This window comes from Ipomoea triloba, chromosome 12 (assembly GCF_003576645.1).
Source record: "Ipomoea triloba cultivar NCNSP0323 chromosome 12, ASM357664v1".
NCBI lineage: Eukaryota > Viridiplantae > Streptophyta > Magnoliopsida > Solanales > Convolvulaceae > Ipomoea > Ipomoea triloba.
In genome coordinates, this window is record NC_044927.1 from 19,278,710 (window position 1) to 19,300,671 (window position 21,962).

Here is a 21,962-nt window from a genome sequence, read left to right on the forward strand (position 1 = left end):
GCAGTTGTGTTGAACGGATGAACGACCTCTGTTCCGCGCAACTGCAGTTCCCTTTCAACACAACTGTAGTATCAGTTCAACACAACTGTAGTATCAGCCATGACCATGGTCTATAGTATAATTTGCGTTATTTTTGTGCAAATTTTACTGTAAACAGTGTTGCATGTAACAACATGAATCATGAAATAAGTATCATTCTAATTAAACTTAAGTTTTATTGGCAATGTTTTGTGTTTTCTTTTCATTCTTCACATACACTAATTTCAATATAGCAATACCAAAGTATCATTTTAATTTTATTAGAGTTTCATTTGACAATATACATTATTGAATGAGTTATATTTTTTAATTTTATTTTCCGCACATATTAATTTAATTATAGTAATGCTGAAGTATTATTTAGGGGTGGGCGTTTTGGGTTTCGATTTTTTGGTTTTAAAAAAAATTAAACCTTTCGATTTAACATTAGAGTTCGGTTCGGTTTGAAACGGTACGGTTCGAATTTAATTCGATTCGATTTTCGGTTCGATTTAATATCCCCAATTTTCAACATTTCCTAATTTTCAGAACATACTATCACATAAGAGAGATACCAGTGAGAATAGGAACGGAGCATGCATTAAGGGACTTAAATTTACTTCTTTATTATTATTGTTATTGTTGTTTGTTATTATTATTGTTCTTGTTGTTATTGTTGTTGTTGTTATTATTACTACTAGTATTTTCGCCCGTGCGTTGCACGGAATGGATTTGTTATAATATTTTAAAAATATTTAGATCGATATACAATTATATAAATTATAACATCGAATATTATATAGCGCAATTGATGAAATTGGTTGGATCGATTATATTTTTTGATGTTTTCCTTGCTTGAATTAGAACAAATAATTGTCTAATTGTCCGTGAGATGCACAGATAATTTTTTATTATATATTTAGATAATAAAAATAAAGATGAAATTATAACAAAAAATTATAATATTGAACGTGTATATTTACTTGATTTTAAAATTAGTGCAAAAGTATTACTCAATTAATTGAATAATATATAACTTGTTTGTTTACAATTATCTTAAAAAGATCGATATTAATATGACTTATGTAATTATATTATTACTAAAATAAATATGGGAAAAATGAGAAATAATTTAATTATAATTATTATAAAAATAAATTTAATGACCAATGTTTAGTTTAATTACCATAATAATTATTAGACAATTATCATAGTCAATTACATTAATATATGTGCAATTATACTTTTATACGTTAAGTATATTCATTTTCACCTTATCGCATTTAGTTTTTTCTTCGTCCTCCATATTTGAATGAATTAATTGTAATTATTATATAAAAAATCTAACAATCCATGTGTAATTAAATTTTTTAAAGTTTAAATAATTTAAAATTTTCAAAAAATAAAGTGTAATTAATTTTTTTTAAGTTTTTAAATAATTTTCAATCAATTGTAATATCCTTTTCCTTTTCCAATTTGCCTAATTTCCGTTTATTTTTTCAATACGATCTTTTTATATTTTCAATCAATTAGTAAAATATGTTTTCTTTTTCATTTTATCTTTGCTATTGTTTGAGCGAGAATTTCACAAAGGGTGATTTTATTTTTATTAATAGTAATACAAATATAGAAGTATAGATAAGTATTCGAATTATTATTATTATTGGTGTAAATAATAATTAATAAATTATTTTTTCATATAAAATTATGGAGAATTTTCAAGGAATTTTTTATTTATTACGCAAAATTTATTTTCATTATTCTCACAATTATAATGGTTTAATTATTTTGAGAATTTGGTAAATAAAATTTTGTTACCAATTAAACTTTTTAATTTTTTTTTACCAATTAATTAATAATATTAGTTTGTGCGGGAAGTTGAAGATGAAGATGTTACTTTTATTAATAGTATTGATATTGATACGTGAATATAGAAACAATATTACCAATTAATAGATATTAGTAAATTTTCATTTTACATTTTCTTACTAAATAAGTTTTATTAATTATTTAACCAATAAAATATTTAATTAATTGACTACAAAATTTTGGGGGGAAAAATAAAATAGGAGGATTTTACTTTTATATATCAACTTTGGGTAACGATCGTGATCCCCTAGCATATATTATCAATTGCTTATATTAGTTCATAATCCCCTAGCGTATAAAATTGAATAATGGCTGAAAATATAATAAGCATCCAAATACTCTTGATTTCCATTTCGGTTTTCTATTATATATACAGAAATAAAAAAAAAATGTTAACAAAATATGTACCCTCTATAGTAGTTGGTCAAAATAGAGGATGATTATTACGTAATATATAAATAAATATTATAATATATTAGTAAATATATTCTTACCGTATACAGTAAATAGTAAAAAAAAAAGTATCAACTAACCATGAATATTAATTATCGTATATGTTAATATTATATTTTTTCAAAAAAAAATTATTTCCATGAATATCAATTAGTGTATATGTAAATTATTATATATTAAATAGTAGTATTTTAAATTAGGTAAAATATTACTACGTATTAATTAGTACAATTTGATACACGTGTGTAATATTTATATTATATTTACATAATAACGTGAATTCAGAAAGTATATATTACTATGAATTACGTTATTACCATGATAATTACAGTATAGTTTATGTCCACCATGAGAATTAGGTATAGTTTGTGAAATTGGAAACAATATTACCAATTAATAGATATTAGTTAATTTCTATATAACATTTTCTTACCAATTATCTATACTATTAAAATTGAAGAGTAGGATTTTATTTTTATTAATAGAAAAGAAATAGATAGATTAATAATTAATAATAAGAGAATAGAATTAATAGAATAATTATTTTATTATTTTATACTAAATTTATTAAATATTAAAATTTAAAAAATTATTAAATATTAAATATATTTCCTCAAAATTAATTTTCATTCCTTATCCTATTTTATTTATTGCTATTTTTAATAGACACCATTTAACAATGAAAATATTCTTTATTTTTGCTAGTTTTAGAAAGGTGTGTGTATTGTTTTTGTTTGTTTGTTTATTTATTTAAAATTATGTCATTTAATGTACTTATTATTACCTGCTCTATACCATTGTATTTTTGAAAAATGCATTGTTCAAATTACTTATTTTTCTTTAACAGGAATATCAATTCATATATACTAAAATTAATGTACTGTTTTAAAAATTGAGAGAAAATATTTACATCAGGGGTGACATTGATAATTGGCATATTATGGAGGGCATATATTAAAATTTCCCTTATTATTATATATTAAATATTAGTATTTATGAATATAATTAATCAATTATAATCAATTTTAATTTGGCTAATGGTCGTGAGCCCGTATATATCAATTGCTTATATTATTAATTGCCTATATTAGTTCGTGATCCCCTAGCATATAGAATTAAATAATGGCTGAAAATATAATAAGTATCCAAATGCTTTTGATTTTCATTCATGTTTTCTACCATATACGAAAATAAAAAAATGTAATAATATATAAAAGCATTTTGCCAATGACGTTGTGGTCTAGTGGCATTCGGTGTCCCGGTTTACACTCCTACATGGATGATGGGAGTGGGTTTGAGCCTCAGTGGAAGCAACTGTTGACTCTTTGTGCTTCAGTAGGTTGATAAAATAGTTATGAACTACGGAGTACATTGTAACAGACTCTGTAATACTCAAAAAAATATATATAATAGCATTTTATTTTTATACATTATATATATATATACATATATATATATATATATATATATATATATATATATAGGATCGCGTTCAAATGCGTACTAGTCGCCCAGGAGAGAAATGCGGACGAATCATAGCGCGCCACGTGTCCGGATTGTAGTTGCACCTAACGTTATAACCAGGTGCACGTCATGTTATAACTAGGTGCACATAGGTGCACCCAGGTGCATAAATGTTAACAAAGTAAATTACTTGCACCTGCAAGTGAAAATAGGTGCACACGTGCAAGTAAAATGTATTACAAGTGCAAGTAAATTGTACAATGAGCATCAATACTAAGTGCACCTAACGTTATAAATAGGTGCACCTAATGCAATAACTAGGTGCACATAGGTTGCAACCAGGTGCATGAATGTTAACAAAGTAAATTACTTGCACAAGTGCAAGTAAAATGTATTGCAGATGCAAGTAAAATGTATTACAGGTGCAAGTGAATTGTATAGTGAGCATCAATACTAAGTGCACCTAATGTTATAACTAGGTGCACCTAATGTTATAACTAGGTGCAACTTATGTTATAACTAGGTGCACCCAGGTGCATGAATATTAACAAGGTAAATTATTTGCATTTGTAAGTGAAAGTATTTGCGAAAATATGTGCATGAATATTAATAAGGTAAATTACTTGCACTTGTAAGTGAAAATAGGTGCGAAAATAGGTGTACTTGTAAGTGAAACTAGGTGCACTTGTAAGTGAAACTAGGTGCACTAAAGTTCCAATTATTTACAAAAATGCCACCGCGTCATTTTTTTAAAATTACATCTGATTCGTTGATCTGGACACGTGGACGGCTGTGAAGCGTTCTCATTTCTTACCTGGGCGGTAGTTTGTATGGGAGTGCATCCCTATATATATATATATATATATATATATATATATATATATATATATATATATAGGAGGCATCCGGTGCGGCCTTGGTCTTGTGTGCGGTCATGTGGCCTGTTCTACACCATTAGATGATTTAATCAAACGCATCAGGTTGATCCAAAACAAAAAAGAGCACTGAACATTATTAACGCGAAGGAGGGGTATACTTGTCAGTTTACTACGATTCAAGACCACACTCAACTCACCACGACATGCTCGTTCACGATTCCAAGGCGCTCTATTAACCGCGAAGCTTTTCAAGAAAGACACTTCAACAGAGGAACGAGAATGGAGTAATTCGCAATAGTCTGTGCATTATCAACATTAATCTGGTTCATATTTGAGATAATATTGGTATAATTCGCAATAGTTTGTGTTTTTGGTGTGTGGTGGTTAAGTGGTGTGTTTTAATCTGAGAACTGGTGCATTTTATAACGTATAATGGTGTGTTTTAATTTTGTTGGTGCATTTGAATTGATTGGTGTATTTCGGTATGGTGGGGAATGGTGTGTTTTAATTTGTTCAGTGGTGCATTTTATAACGTAGAATGGTGTGTTTTAATACACATGGTGGTGAATTTTATGAGTATTTGCATTTCGTGTGTGGTGGTTAAGTGGTGTGTTTTAATCTAAGAACTGGTGTATTTTATAATGTATAATGGTGTGTTTTAATTTTGTTGGTGCATTTGAATTGAGTGGTGTATTTTGGTATGGTGGGGAATGGTGTGTTTTAATTTGTTCAGTGGTGCATTTTATAACGTAGAATGGTGTGTTTTAATAATACGTTTGTTGGTGCATTCTGTATCCTAACATTACCTTCCCTACTTACAATTACCATCAAGCCTCCACTTAAGTTACGCGAATTAAACTTCCTAAATCCTAATATATCACAACCACCGTCGGATCAGCACAATCGAATGGCGCACGCTTGGCCACACGACCGCACCTAACAACACAGCCGCATTTGATTAATATTCTATATATATATATATATATATATATATATATATTATGCGTAGTTGCTACATTATCATTATTTCATTATTAATTCAATCGTATAATATGTCATATCATTAATGTTATATTGTTATGGCAATTTTCATAAAACATTATAATATATTTACAGAACATACCATTGTAGTTTAATTTGAAACAAACTAACATTAATATTTAGTGAAAATTTTTTATATTTTCATCACACTTCAGAATGGCACACAAGCTAATAATATGTCAATGGTGTACATACAAGAGTCAAATGACTCAAATCTCATTGATATATAATTCCTCAATTTAAAACTTCAAAGGAATTACTTTTTCAACTAACACAGTCAAACTTAGTTTTACAATCAGTATGGCACTTGCTCAAACAGAATACCTATATAGGCATGGATTCTATTTGTTAATATAATGATCCTTATGGGCAGCGTAGCATTACATTGAAAGAGCAACACAACAAATTGCAAGTGGCTGAAGTCACAACTTATTATAGAACTGTTTTGCTCATTGAAATAGAAGTTGTCCAAATAGAATGTACATACCGGTGCTCCTTCTCTTCAACTCCATAATCAAAATTTAGCAACTGTTCCGTCCACAACATCCTTCTCCAGGCATTCCTCTTCTTTGGATCAATTTTAACACCTTCCGCATCATTATGCTTCACCGTCCTCTACGTCCATGCCCTTCTTAAGGCTCTCAAAAACCCTAAAAATTAAGTATATAAATAGGACTCTATAGCGTTTTGCAAACAATAGAATTCTTGCTTTATTTTTTTTCCATCTTTAAGGCAAATTATTCCTTACAAAATCTGCAGGAATAATAAGTGAATGGAATTTGCCATATTACCATAATTATAATATTACCATAATAACCAATTATAATTAATCTAATTCTATCATAATAAATTCTATAAATTCTATCATAATAATTATAACCAATTATAATTAATATTATTTTATCATAATAATTACCATATTACTAAAATGTCCCTATGTTTGGGCGGGAAAATTTTGGAGGAGGATATTGTTTTTATATATAGTATATATAGGTTATTATTATTATTATTATTATTATTAAAATCTAAAGGTATTCGGTTCGGTTCGGTTTACAAGAATCCCGAACCGTTCAATTTTTTGGTATATGTATGGTTCGGTTCAGTTCGGATAAACCAAATCGAATTGCTCACCTCTAGTATTATTTTAATTATTGCTACATATCAGGTTCATTTGACAATATATGTTATTGTATGAACTTTGAATTTTAGTTTCATTTTTCATACACTAGTTTCATTATAACAACACTAAAGTATCATTTTAATTATAGTATTATACTACAATTTCATTTGACAATATACGTTAAATGAGCTATGTTTTTTAGTTTCATTTTCTACACATATTAGTTTCATTATAACAACACTAAAGTCTCTACCAAAAAAAAAATAACAACACAAAAGTATCATTGTAATTTTACTGCAGTTTTATTTGACACTGTGATCCACACAGTGCTATGTTGATCATGGTATAACAACGGTTATTTTTGTGCATATTGTTTGACTTGCGCTTCATCATCAAAAATGCTTAGCAATTCACTTGCTTTGTAAATAAAGAGCTTTGGCAAAAATATTAATTTGTCCTATATATTTTTGTACATTCTATATATCAATTGTATGATATATATTTTCTGCCAAACTTAAGTAATTTGACCTAATTATATTCAATTAGTTCCTTTATTGAAAATTGATAGTTATATCTCGAGTTTTTTTAATCTAATCTAGAAAAAATTATTATTTTATAAAATATGCTCATGTGTATATATGTCATTTGATATGTTAACCGTTACTCATAAATAGCTAGCTTTATCAAACATCTCTCCGTAAACTGCTAAAACAATCCGCTAGTCAAAAGGCTAATATAATCCACTAACCAATCCACTAACCGCCAATTGAATTTTTATTAAAATCTTAACTAGAATATTTTTTTAAATGACATGATATAGTAGACAAATTACTTTTGTTTAAGGGACTAATTATAAGAAGCTAGTGAGAGCAATATTTTTATCATGATTATAATTTTACATACACAATCTTTCTTCTCTCACTCTCTCTCTTTTAAAAATATTTTTTGCATACACAATCCTATTTCAGATCTAATATAATAGTATATTTTAAACTTTACACTGTGTAAACTGTATATATAGCTTCCTGGAGCATTTCAGAGTCGCAAGCATAACAGCATATTGCTAAGCTTGTAGCTTATGGCAGACACAGAAACTGGGTTTCATCATGGAACCTACAATCAAAGCTTGCTTGTTAGAAAACAAGTGACCATAAATATGATTGAATCCCTGGAAAGGAAATTAAACATGATAATTAATTAAAGGAAAAATTGAATATTCAATTATATTATACATGTAGTACAAACTTAATCCATGAGTTAAATGTGTGATCATCTTTTAACCCCTAAGTTATGTACGAAGTGACGATTTTAGTCCCTCAGCGACAATTTCTACCACCAATTTGTCACTTAATAAAGTGACTGATTTGATCATTCAAGGACTAAAATTGTCACTCGATGCATAACTTAAGAATTAAAAATGATCACACATATAACTAGGGACTAAGTTTATACCACAGTTCACGGTATAATTGGAGAAAAAAAAAATACAACTTTCCCTTAATTAAACTCACATATGTCAGCAAAACAAGGTTGTTTTGCCACCGGATCTTGTTCATACGGCGGTGGTGGTTGGCCAAACACCATCTCACAACTCATGTCTTCAAAATCTGCATCGTTATTGGGCGAGGGATGGCCATGGTGGATGATTATTTAGTGCTTGTTACGTAGTGATTGTACATGTAATGTTACAATTTACAAAAAATGAAAAGAGGGAATGAAACATACTTGGATTCATAGTTAATGGAAGTCCAAATTCGTTGGTGAAGAAGTCTTGAGTTGGTATTTTGCACATGTTAACACACATTCCTACACACCTACTATTCTCCAAGTACCATAGCTTGAGATGGAAAATGCATGTCAATTAATTAATTCTCGAATTTAAAATTGATATCGATCTGATTTGATTACTACTATTAAAAATGTGTCACTTTTAATTATCACAATCGAATTAAAAGTAACACATATTTCATAGTGAATCAAATTTGATTAAATTACAATTTCCATACTAAAAGTAAAAAAGAAGTGTAATCGTCAAGAGGTTGAAATTAGAGTCAAGTCTTTATTCAATGAGTTTTGTTAGAATAATATATGGAGTACTATATATACCTGCATTTCTTTATAAGAACTCCACTCTTTTGTTTCACTCCATTCACTTCTACTTCCACAACCTACTTGTCAATCAGATGCATTGTAAAGGATTATACAAAATGCTTAGTTTTTGGATTTGTTTTTTTTTTAAAGGCAGCCATTGATAGAGCAGAGAGCTGGTGGCATACCTCGGAAGGTCCAACTAACCAGTAGAAGAAAGGAACTGTTATTGCAGCATTGAACTCTGCTGCCCATTTTGTTGGAGGAAACAACTTTCTGAACTGTATTATTTAACAACAGAACAAATCAACACTAGCTGGTTTGCCCGAGAGGTTAAGGGGGAAGACTTAAGATCTTCTGCACATAAGTGCGCATGGGTTCGAACCCCATAGCCAGCATGTTATTTTTCAAAAATATTGTAGCAAATGGATCATGTCGGTCCAGGATTGAACTTTTTAGAAATATTTGTGGACCCCAAAACTAATTACCGAAAAAGGAATAATACGGTCCCCCTTCTGCCGTATTGAACAGTCCAGTTTTGTTCCGCTGCTAGGCACGATGTAGCGCCGATGATGATGGGTGTCGGTGAGGAATCAACCACCACTGGTCTTCTACTCGTTCAGATCTGATTTAAGAATGAAGCAGTTATGTAAGATTTTTTCCCTCTCATCTCTGTTGATGAGCTTCTTCCTCTTGTTTTAGTTGACAAGCCTTTGTATTTTGCATCTGTATTTGTTTTTTCTTCCTCATTGTGGTGGTGGAATTGCAAAAAGTGAGGCTACTTGTATTGTTTTGTTCGGAACTTCCTCCCTGAATAATTTTTGAAGGAACGACAGCCGAGCAATGAGCATTTTATCGTGGAACTACCGTGGAATAGGCAATCCTTCCACTATTCAGGTTTTAGTGGATTTAGTTCACTTGAAAAAACCTATTTTAATTTTCTTGATGGAGATCGTATCTAACAATAACAAAATGCAAGCTATCAGAAGGAAGCTGAGTTTTCAAGGTTGTTTTACTGTGGAACCAGTGGGTCATGGAAGAGGTTTGGCTCTTTTATGAAATAATGAAATTAAAGTCTCTGTGAAAAGCTTTTCCCCAAATCACATAGATTCCGAAGTTCAATTAGACCGAAGTAATATTCTATGGAGGTACTCTGGATTCTATAGTCATCCTGAAAGATCGAGAAGATCCGACTCATGGCAGCTGCTTATCAACCTGGCGACTAAGAGCAATCTGCCTTGGATGCTTATAGGTGACTTCAATGATTTGATTCATCAGAAGGACAAACGAGGTAGGCATACTCACCCAGAATGGCTATTAAGGGGATTTAGACAAGCTGTTGAGAGTAGTGGTTTGTGTGAGCTACCCTTTGAGGGACACCAATTTACATGGGAAAGAGGAAGAGGTATAGAGAACTAGGTTGAGGAAAAATTGGATAGAATTTTAGCTTTTGTATCTTGGTTGGAGGAGTTTGATAGGGCTTGAGCGATGTCAGTTGGTGTGCCTACAAGTGACAATCTACCATTAATTGTGTGGCTGATCCCCTCGGTCAAAAGATATAGAATTAAGAGATTCAGGTTTGAGAACATTTGGATAAATGAGAAAAATTGCAGAGAGTTAATGTGGAGTACTTGGGAGCAATCTAGAGGGGATGAAGTACTGACTCGGCTTGACAAATGAAGCAAGGCTATATGAAAATGGGGTAAGGGATTAGTCAAAGATTTTAATGCTAAACTTGAGAGATACAGGAGGCAGATGGATACTCTAAGAGGAAGACACGATCAACAAAGTTTACTGGCATTTGGGGAAGCTCAAAGAAATTTCCTAATCACCCTGAAACAACAAAGTGATTACTGGAAACATAGGGTCAAAATATCATGGTATAAGGAGGGAGATGCAAACACGAAATTTTTCCACAACATAGTGAAAGAAAGGAGAAGGACAAATAAGATAGAGAAACTTAAGGATGAAAGGGGGGGTTTGGAAACAGAAAGGGTCAGAGTTGAATGAATTAATGTTGGCATATTTTCAAAATCTCTTTTCAAGTTGCCCTGGAGAGATGAAAAAGGTTACAGATTGTATTAATCTCAAGGTCACACCATCACAAAATGAAAATCTGTTGTGTAGAGTTTCATATGATGAAGTAAAAAATGTGATTTTTAGTATGCAGCCGGACAAATCGCCAGGGCCCGATGGTTTGAATCCGGGCTTCTTTCAAGCCTACTGGGACATTCTGGGAAATGAAGTCACTCATCTTTGTAATTCTGTCATAAACACAAGGAGATTGCCTACTGGAATAAATCATACACATATTGTTCTTATCCCAAAAAAAAGTAACCCGGAAGGCATGGGGGACTTGAGGCTCATTGCTTTGTGCAATGTAATCTATAAAATAATATCTAAGGTTCTGGCCAATCATTTGAAACCCCTGTTGAACAACATTATTTCTGAGAATCAGTGTGCATTCGTCCCAAAAAGATTAATCACAGACAATGTCATGCTGGCATTTGAAACACTGCATCATCTTAAGAGGAAAACCCAAGGAAAGGAAGGTTTCGCTGCAATTAAGTTGGATATCAAGAAGGCGTATGACAGAGTTGAGTGGCCTCTCTTATGTGCGATTATGCTTAAAATGGGATTCAACCCGCGTTGGGTCAATCTAATTCTAGAATGTGTTTCTTCTGTGTCCTTTTGCATATTGCAAGAGGGAGGAGAAATAGGTCCTATTACGCCTAATAGAGGGTTGCACCAAGGGGGTCCTCTCTCACCCTATATATTCATCCTCATAGTAGAAGGGCTAAGTGCTATGATCAAAAGAATGGAGACTAGAAGAAAGATCCATGGGATTGCCATTACAGAGATGCACCAAGAATTTCTCATCTCTTTTTCGCAAACAACAACTTCATCTTCATCAAAGCAAATGTATAGGAAAGCATTATCCTTAAGGAGATTTTGGAATGCTATGGCAAGGTGATGTAGTGTGTAGGGTAATATGAAAATGGGAATTATGTCGTTTCACTGGAGATTGGGACTATGGTGCGTAAAGAGCGGTTACCTATATTCTAGGCACCAAGGTATTGGAATCCATAAGGATCCAAGAAAACCATTTTGGGTTTGAAGATTTAACAACTAAAGTATTTTTGGTATTTGGGATGCTAAGGAAAAACAAGATTAATTCTAGGAAATATTAATGGGAAGAGATGTGTTAAATTAGGGGTATTAGTCTATTGATGCTTCAACACTTAAGTTTGGGGGAAGAACATTTCACCTAGGTTCTATAGGCTAGCACTAATAAATCCAAGTCCCAACAAGGATTAGAACAAAGGTTGCCCCATTTTCATGGTGTATCAACTTAAATTCTTGAACAACAAAAGCTAAATATAAGCCCCAATCTATCCCTATTTCCATAGTGGGAAAGTGGGTTTGAGATTGGGAAGGCTCAAGTCTTCAATTCAATTTCCATTGAGATAAAAGACTTTCCAAATACAAACAACAATTGTTGCGCATCAACTATTGCAAGATAGAAATAAAACTCAACTCAAACTCAAGAACCCTAGGTGGGTGTTCATCCCTTTTATGCAATAGTTACATATCTAGCATCAATAGAAACAATAACCACCTAATCTAACTCAAATAAAGAACTACTCACTCATTTGGAAGATAAACATTGCAATATCAAGGAAATCATAAATGTGCAATAAATGTAAAGAAGAGATGAAGAAAGGGAAATGATAACTTCTCTATTAAATGTTGAAGGACAGTTGGTGGAATCCACTCTAAATCCACAAAATAAATGCTCCAATGTGTATTCAAGTGTAGATCTAAGTTACTCTAGACTAGACTTTGCTATGGATATAAGAGATAATAGTTCTAACCTAGCTAGGGTTCGGAATCCTCTAAAATTGCGCAGAAAACGCATCAAACAGACTGCCTAGACCGAAATGGCCCCCAACACGGCCCATGTTGGGGGCCATTTGGGTGACGTGGATCAATTTTCAGGATGGACCCACACGGGTCCTAACATGGGCTGTGTGGGTCCCCATTTTGTTCCTCCCAATTTGTTTCGTGCTCCGTTTTGCGCTCCGCTGCTCCTCTCCCTCCTTGAGTGGGATCCTAAGCTACCAAAATTGATCCAAAGCAATTCAATATGCTTCTTTGACTACTTGTTGTGGAGAATTTCACCTATAAACACAAAAACACACAAACGAGTAATAAATTTCACTCAAGTATCAACACTTAACCACAAAAATAGATGAAAAAGGGGGTAAAAAGGGGTTTAGAAATAGAGCCATCACAAGGCATCGGGGTAGATTATTAATTATGAGAAGTCAGTTGTTTTCTTTAGTCCAAATGTAAAAAATGAGGTGAGAGAACAAGTGAAGAATGTTTTACAAGTCAGAAGGGAAGGAGTCGATGGGAACTATCCATCCATTATTGGGAGAAATAAGAGAAGCATTTTGGGATTTATAAGATAACGTATTGTTAAAAGAATGAAGAGTTGAATAACAGATTTCTAACCAAGGGGGGAAGGGAGATTTTGCTCAAAAATGTCATCCAAGCTGTCCCGTTACATGCAATGAGCATTTTCCTCTTCCCTAAGGAATTGATTAAGGATATGGAAAGACTTATGAACTCATTTTGGTGGAGAGGGGAGTGTGGAGGTAAACGGGGCACTGGAAGGAGTGGAAACATCTTACTCATCCTAAAGACTGGGGTGGCTTAAACTTCAGAAATTTAAGGGATTTCAATATTGACATGATCTCAAAGCAAGCCTGGAAAACAATGCAGAATCCAAATTCACTTCTGGCAAGAGTGTATAAGGCTACATACGTCCCAAATTGTTCATTTTTTGCAGCAAAAAAAAAAAAAAAAAAAAAAAGAGGAAACCCTTCCTTTATCTAGAGCAGTTTAATTGAAACACAAGAGGTACTGCGCAAGCACAGTAGGTGGAGAGTTGGGGATGGGAATTTGATTCACATATGGGGGGATAAATGGCTGCCTTGTCAGAATAACGCAGTGGTCCAAACTTCTCCATATCCTTATCTTGAAAATGCGATGGTATCTGCTTTGCTTTTGGAAGGTAATCTGAACTGGGACGAGACCGCGATCCGAGACATATTTTATGAGCGCGATGCTAATTTAATTTTGAGTATCCCATTGTCCTTAGGTACAAGAAAGGACAAATTAATTTGGAATGATGATAAAAGAGGAGTATTCACTGTCAAAGGGTGTTACAAGGCAATTTCAACACAATATGATCAGACATCAAGGAGGAAATGGGCTAGTATGTGGAAACTCATTCTTCCTCAAAATATCAAAACTTTTATTTGGCAAGCAAGCTCTGGGTGTCTACCTACGGCTGACGGTTTGAGGACCAAACGTATAAATTGCCAAGCTGACTGTCAAATGTGTCATAAGAAGGAAGAAACCACGGCTCACCTGCTAATTGACTGTAAGTTTGCAAAGGAGTGTTGGAATTTAAGTGGGCTTACTATGAACAGAAACTCATTTATATCTTTTGGTGAATGGGCTGATTATCATGTGACAAAACTAGAGAAGGAAAATTGTTGTTTACTTTTATGTTATGCTGGAAATTATGGACTGCTAGGAATGATGTGATTTGGAATAGAAAATCAGTGACCAGCAGAAGCATTGTTGAGGGAGGTAAACTCTATTTAGCATATTGTGTCGGCAAATGGAGTTAGGCAACATCCATGCAGCAGCCAAATTAGGAAGTTGCCAACTTTGAACAAGAATGTTAGGTAGCCAAACTTTGTTGAACAAAATATTTATTGTTTGGTCCTTACATTTTAGGCTAATTACAATCGGTTTAATCATAGCATTAGAATTATAATCGAGATAAAAAACTTGCTAAAATTTATTATTATTATTATTATTATTATTATTATTATTATTATTATTAACTAATAGGTTGTGAGGGAGGCAATTATTAAAAAGTAGAGGAAATCATTAAATTTAGTTTTACTTATAAAGTAAAGCAGTACACAATACTTCTCTTTAAAAAATATCAACTACACACTAAAAAATACAGATTTAATATAGAATTATCTCTTCATAATCTGCCAATTTAACTATCTCTTCATAAGAAATAGTAGAGCTACAGTTTTCTACATCTTCAATTGATAATAATAAAAGATAGTAAAATATAACAATAACTAACATCATACTAGAAATAGACTTCTAAACCTACAAGATTAAAAAAGTTAACAGAAATTGATTAAAAGAATGCCACCAAGAATAATGTGGCAATGGACAACAGTTCTTGTGTATATAAATAATAAGATGCATTTTAATAAAAAAAAAAAACATAGAAATCTGATGAAAAAAATATGATGAAAAAAAAATCACACTAACCCAATCAACTCTAACAACTATTTAGAAAACACCCCAAAAACTTTCTCAACACACTTCTTCTACATACCTCAAACTCAGGAACCAAATTATGAGATTGAACAATCTTCTTCAAGAGAATCAACCAAGGACCCATCCTAGGATTTAGCGCGCCACCCATCTTGGTCTCCCTTCTTCGGCCGAACATCACCCTCTTTCAAATGGGGAACTCCTAAAAAACAAACCATATTAAAATCTTATAATATCATATACCCAATAACAATTAGCAATCGCTGGCTTCAAAACTCTAGACCTGGTACAGTTTGAGCAAAGAAGATCGAGGCTACCTCATCGTGACCCAAACCAACCGGCATCATCATTGAATTTGCACCATATAGATTTTTTTTTCCTTATATCATCCATTGTTTCTTTACATCACAAAACCAAAACTAAAACCGTAAATAAACGCATCCATGCTTTATGTGCATACAAATTCAAAAGATAGAGTGCAGGAAGATACATACCTACGGGTGAGGAGCTAAGAAAACATTGAGGGGGCTTCAACATTTATAGATGATGTATATTTGTAACTTTATTTAGTAACAAAGAGAGAAAGAGAGAAAGAGAAGTCGTGAAGAGAGATGAAGCCAGAGTCGAAAATGGACTGCGGTAACAAAGAGAGAAAGAGACAAGCCAAAATGCAGAGCCATAAAATGTTTAAATGATTGGGTGTGGTGTAAAATCTAAAAATATCACGCATAACCTATGTACAGTTAGCATGCAATTTACCTTTTTTTTAACGCAATTTTCTTTTTTTAATGAGATCAATAGTTTGCCTTTTTTGTACACAATTTACCTTTTTTAATGAAATTAATAATTTTACTAAAATATCCCTAAGTTTGGGCAGGAAAAAATTAGTCAGACACTTCTATTATTATTATTATTATTATTATTATTATTATTATTATTACTAGTATTTTCGCCCGTGCGTTGCACGGAATGAATTCGTTATAATATTTTAAGAATATTTGGATCGATATACAATTATATAAATTATAACATCGAATATTATATAGCGCAATTGATGAAATTGGTTGGATCGATTATGTTTTATGATGTTTTCCTTGCTTGAATTAGAACAAATAATTGTCCAATTACCCGTACGATGCACGGATACATTTTATTTTATTATATATTGAGATAATAAAAATAAATACAAATTATAAAAAATTCTAATGTTGAACGTGTACATTTATTTGATTATAAGATTAGTGCAAAAGTATTACTCAATTAATTGAATAATATATGACTTGTTTATCTACCGTTATCTTAAAAAGATCTATAAGTAATATGACTTATGTAATTATATTATTACTAAAATAAATATGAGAAAAATGAGAAATAATTTAATTATAATTATTATAAAAATAAATTCAACAACCAATGTTTAGCTTAATTACCATAATAATTATTAGGCAATTATTATTAGTCAATTACACTAATATATGTGCAATTATACTTTTATACTTTAAGCATATTCATTTTCACCGTATTACATTTACTTTTATCATCCTCATTCAAATCCATATTTGAATGAATTAATTTTGATTATTATAAAAATCTAACAACCCATGTTTAATTAATTTTTTTTTAAGTTTAAATAACTTAAAGTTTTCAAAATGAAAGTATAATTATTTTTTATCAAAGTTTTAAAATAATTTTTGGTCAATTAGTAATATCATTTTCCTTTTCCGATAAATGATTTTACTTTAATTAATAGTGTTGATACATGAATATAGCAACGATATTACCAATTAATAGATATTAGTTAATTTCCATTTTACATTTTCTTAACAAATAAGCTTTATTAATTATTTGATCAATGCAATATTTAATTAATTGACTACAAAAGTTTGTGCGGGAAAATAAAATATGAGGATTTTTCTTTTATATATAGTATAGAAGTATAGATTATGATCTTTTATATTTTAAATCAATTAGTAATATCACTTTTTCTTTTCTATTTTATCTTTTCTATTGTTTTTGCGGAAATTTCACAAATAATGATTTTATATTTTTATTTTTATTAATAGTAGTCTAGATATAGAAGTATAGATAAGTATTCGAATTATTTTTATTATTATTGGTGTAATTAATAATAATAATTAATAAATTATTTTTTCTTATAAAATTACACAGAATTTGTTTCAATTATTTCTACAATTATAATGGTTTAATTATTCACAGAATTTGGTAAATAAAATTTTGTTACCAATTAAATTTTATTAATTTTTTTTAAATAAAATTTTGTTACCAATTAAATTTTATTAATTTTTTTTACCAATTAATTAATAATATTATCTTGTGCCGAAAATATGAAGGGAGAATTTTACTTTTATTAATAGTGTGCCGAAAATATGAAGGGAGAATTTTACTTTTATTAATAGTGTTGATACGTGAATATAAAAACGATATTACCAATTAATAGATATTAGTTAATTTGCATTTTACATTTTCTTACCTAATAAACTTTATTAATTATTTGACCAATAAAATATTTAATTAATTGACTACAAAAGTTTGGGTGCGAAAAATGAAATAGGAGGATTTTACTTTTATATATAGTATAGATAATACATGTAAGTTTAATTTTGTTTAATTATTGATGTAATATGTGTACCTTTAATCTCCTTTAATTATGTTGTAATATGTGTACCACTTATTTCCTTAATTGATTAGATAAAATCTGTAGTATTGCAAGCTATATTATGGCAAGTATAAAAAAACAATTTAATAAAAGTATAATGTGTGAATTAATTTCTTAATTACTGTAGTTAAAGATTTTATTCAAAAGTAACTATTAGCATAATTTTATGTGTAATAATCTATGAATTTGAATAATTTGCATAATTGTATGGACGTAATAATTTGTGGATTAGCGTAATAATATGTGAATTGGAACAATTATCATAATTTTTTTAAATATCCTTTAATATGATTGACTTAATATGTGTATTATCAATTTCCTTAATTGATTATATAAAAATATAAAATTTAAATAACGGAAAGTATTAATTCATTTATTTCTATAATTTTTAAGATTTTATATTATTCAAAAGTAATCAAAGGAAATGCACAGGTAATTGATATTATTTGCAGTAAAACAAATATAATCGTCATAAGAAGGAATTCTCAATGTTTAATTACCATAATAAATTTAGATGTTAAATACTGTTGGTAATTACTTATTTAGATGGTATGGTTATTATCTATATATATTACCAAAATAAATAGATTAACATATGGATCAGTATTATCAAAAAATGATGAAACCTTTTAGGTTAGATATATTAGGAAAAGTATCAATTAATAAAAATATGATAGGTAGTACTAAAAAAAAAACCAAATTGGGAGGAAGCCTTTTAGGTAAGATAAAAAATTATATTAGGAAATCGATTATCAATCCTACTAATTTTTCTTAATACTATATTTGTAATTACCGTTATAAACAGATTTAATAGAAAAAATTAATTAGGAACTTATATTAAGCATTTTGAATTATTAATATTAATATTAGGAAATTATATTAGAAAATTATATTAAGAATTCTGAATTATTATTATTATTATTATTATTATCTTAACACAGGATTATATCAATGTATAAAATTTATATTATTATTATTCATGCAATAGATCTACTTCTTCATCTCTGATTATACCATGCCAGGAGGATTACTATTTTTATCCTATCACAAAATCATAATAATATGCAAGAGTATAAGATAAACTTTTCAAAAGAAACACAACTAAGGGATAGGAATAGCAAATAATTTTACTACAACATATTTATAACAACAACCAAACCAAATTAAAAAAGAAATACGCAGAAACTTCTCCAAAAAAATAACTTTTAGAAATAGAAAAATATGTAATTTTACCACACTACATAATTGTAACAACAACTGAATTAAACCCTTGCACGCCATTTGCTCCTCATCCATTGCCCTTTCTGACCCAATTGCTGATACTGGTAAAAACACTCAACAATCTTCATCAGTTCTTCCACGTCGAAAACCCCAATATGTAATTCACGACCTTGAACCACGTTTACCTTTTTCCCATCCACTCACTTGTAGTCAACAAAATCTTTCTTCTGCTTCACTTGTGGGGGAGAATATGGTATGCTCTTTCTCCTCTTCCTCCGCTAACCCCTATCGTTTACCCTAGATGACACCGATGAATGTTTGCAATTTACCGGTGCCGGCGACGACACATTGGAAACCATCTTTTTAAACAGATTCAAGTAGGTCGGTGCAATTCTTGGTGCATGCACCACCGTAGCTTTCTCAGAGGAGTTAGATGGGGCTTCGTTATCGCTAGGAAACGATATATCACCGAATTGAATTACAAAAAATTTCAAAATAAATTGTTAACACGAAATCAGAAACTAAATGATGAAATAAAGGAAGAACAACAAAGCATAACCATGAAAATAAAGAAAGAAATCAAAGGATTTTCACTTACTCTTGAGTCTTGAGCTTGTCCATCGGAGTTGTGATCGGAAACGTATGAGACGAATGCCGACTTTGCCGAGTTCAGAAGTTGTGAGGGAACAATCTCTCATGCTCGGAACTTATATGAGAGAAATTGACGTTAACTTAAATCTGTTGGAATAAAATTAGGAAGAATGATAGAGGTTTTAATTTTTTTGGGTAATTGGCAATAAATTTTATGGAAATATATAAATGGTTAATTAATAAAATAACCATATATATATGTGAAATAAAATTAGGAAGAATGCTACTGGAGTAGATGTTTTAATTTTCTTGGGATTACCGGATTATGTAAATAAATTTTATGGAAATATATATAGTTAATTAATAAAATAACCATAAAATAATTCTTAATTTCATTTTACTAAAATGCCCCTGAGTTTGGGCGGGAAAACTTGGGAGGAGGATATTATTTTTATATATAGTATAGATTATTATATATACATATATATATATATATATATATATGTATATATATATATATATGTATATATATATATATATATATGTATATATATATACACACACACATAGGATTTGGATCGAGTGAGATCACCTCAATTAGATGAGACTGTGAAATTAGATCGTGGTCATCCATTGTTTTATTTTAATGGTTCAGATTTGATATGGATTTTTAGTTTATTTTTGGTCAATATAATTTATGTAGGGGTTGTGATGTCTTTTGTCTTATTGGTTAATTTATTACCATTTTTGAATTATGTGTTATTGGGGCAGTTTCCATCTGCTATTGGTCTTCATCATTGTCGCATAGACGTTTCAATCTTTAGACATAACTCTTCGTCACGAAATTAGACGTCGTGTCTCCCTATTGTGTCGGTGTGTGCATACCGGAGAATCTCCATGGCTGGCTCTTCTACCAGGCAGTCCAAGCGGCTTAGGAGGAGTTCGTCCGGTGGTATTCCAGGTATTTCGATTTTAACTTGGGTTTGTTTCTTTTTTTTTTTCTTCGTTTATATGTTGTTTGGGAGGTTTATTTCTTTCTTTTTTCTAGTGAGTGTTTGTGGTGTGTTACGGCTTGTCTCTGGGTTGCTGTGGGGGTAGGGGGTGTATTGCAGGTTTGGGGGTGGCGGTAAGCAGCTGGGGGTAGGCCGTGTGGGTGCTTGAGGGCTAGATTTTTTAATGGGTTTTATTTTCTGACTGTTTGTTTGGGTTGGGAGTTCGTGTGTTAGGGCTGGTGGTAGTTGACTTTTTGTTTGTTTGGGTTAGGGTAATGCTATTGTTGACTGTTGTGGACCATATAGTTATTCTTCTCCTATGGACCATATAGTTATTGATTTGTTGCGTGGTGGCAATTTGGTGGTTTTGCTCATGAATATGTGTATTTGTGAATACATATATACAAAGATATTTATGAGGTAGTGATGATAATGGATCTTTTGAGCAAAAAATTGTATTGAGATGATTTATCTGTATCTTGGCATGACAACCTGGTCTTGTTTGTGAATACTTTTCACACTCAAGCTGGGGTTTGCAGCAATGGCAGTGCTTGCAAGCATTTCAATCCTGAAATTATATATTGAAATTATTTTTTGTGTTGGGGTATGTGTGTCAGAGTGGTGAAGTGTGTAAATGAATAGAGGGAATAAGTGTGATGTGGATCATCTTTTCACCTTTGTGTGGGACAGACTTGGCGTGTATGCGTAATCACCCATCATAATTTGCGTATGTATGTGCTCTTTAGTTTATAAGCGTGTGCGCTAGTTTGTATGCGTTGTTGATTTTGTTGTTGGTTGGTACTTTTCTCGTAATTGGTGTGTTTTAATTTGATGTGCATCAATTTACAGGGAACATTGATGAAGGTAATCAAAATGGGATGATGGATAGTATGTGGGTCAGTCGATGGCTTCTTGGGATTGTGGTATTCACAGGGGTGATGCACGGTGTTTGCGTGACCTTGGCGTACGGTTTTTGTCAAAACTTTTAATATTTCATAGCAACACAAATCGTCTTTCCAACGTCAATTCTATGGGGGATTTGCAGCTTTTGTTGGCTGATGAACCTCAGTAGTTTTATGTTTTTCTTAGTTAAGTTCTCAGTTATCGAATATTGGTTGGTTATATTCTTTTTTTGTTCCCAGTTGAAATTGACTTTTACGTTTTCAAAT

The 21,962-nt window shown here is 31.0% G+C and overlaps 1 protein-coding gene and 1 non-coding gene across 2 annotated transcripts; one reads left to right on the forward strand and one right to left on the reverse strand.

The window, feature by feature from the left end:
* Positions 1-7,878: 7,878 nt before the first annotated feature.
* On the reverse strand, positions 7,879-10,230 carry LOC115999485 (beta-carotene isomerase D27, chloroplastic-like). Its single transcript, XM_031239334.1, has 6 exons — positions 10,147-10,230; positions 9,120-9,212; positions 8,946-9,011; positions 8,569-8,671; positions 8,355-8,450; positions 7,879-7,937 (listed from the first exon to the last, which is right to left on the reverse strand). Exons 1-6 carry the CDS (start codon positions 10,228-10,230, stop codon positions 7,879-7,881), a joined length of 501 nt encoding a protein of 166 aa, XP_031095194.1.
* TRNAL-UAA lies at positions 9,247-9,329 on the forward strand. Its single transcript has one exon. It is a non-coding gene; the product is annotated as a tRNA-Leu (tRNA).
* Positions 10,231-21,962: the final 11,732 nt, after the last annotated feature.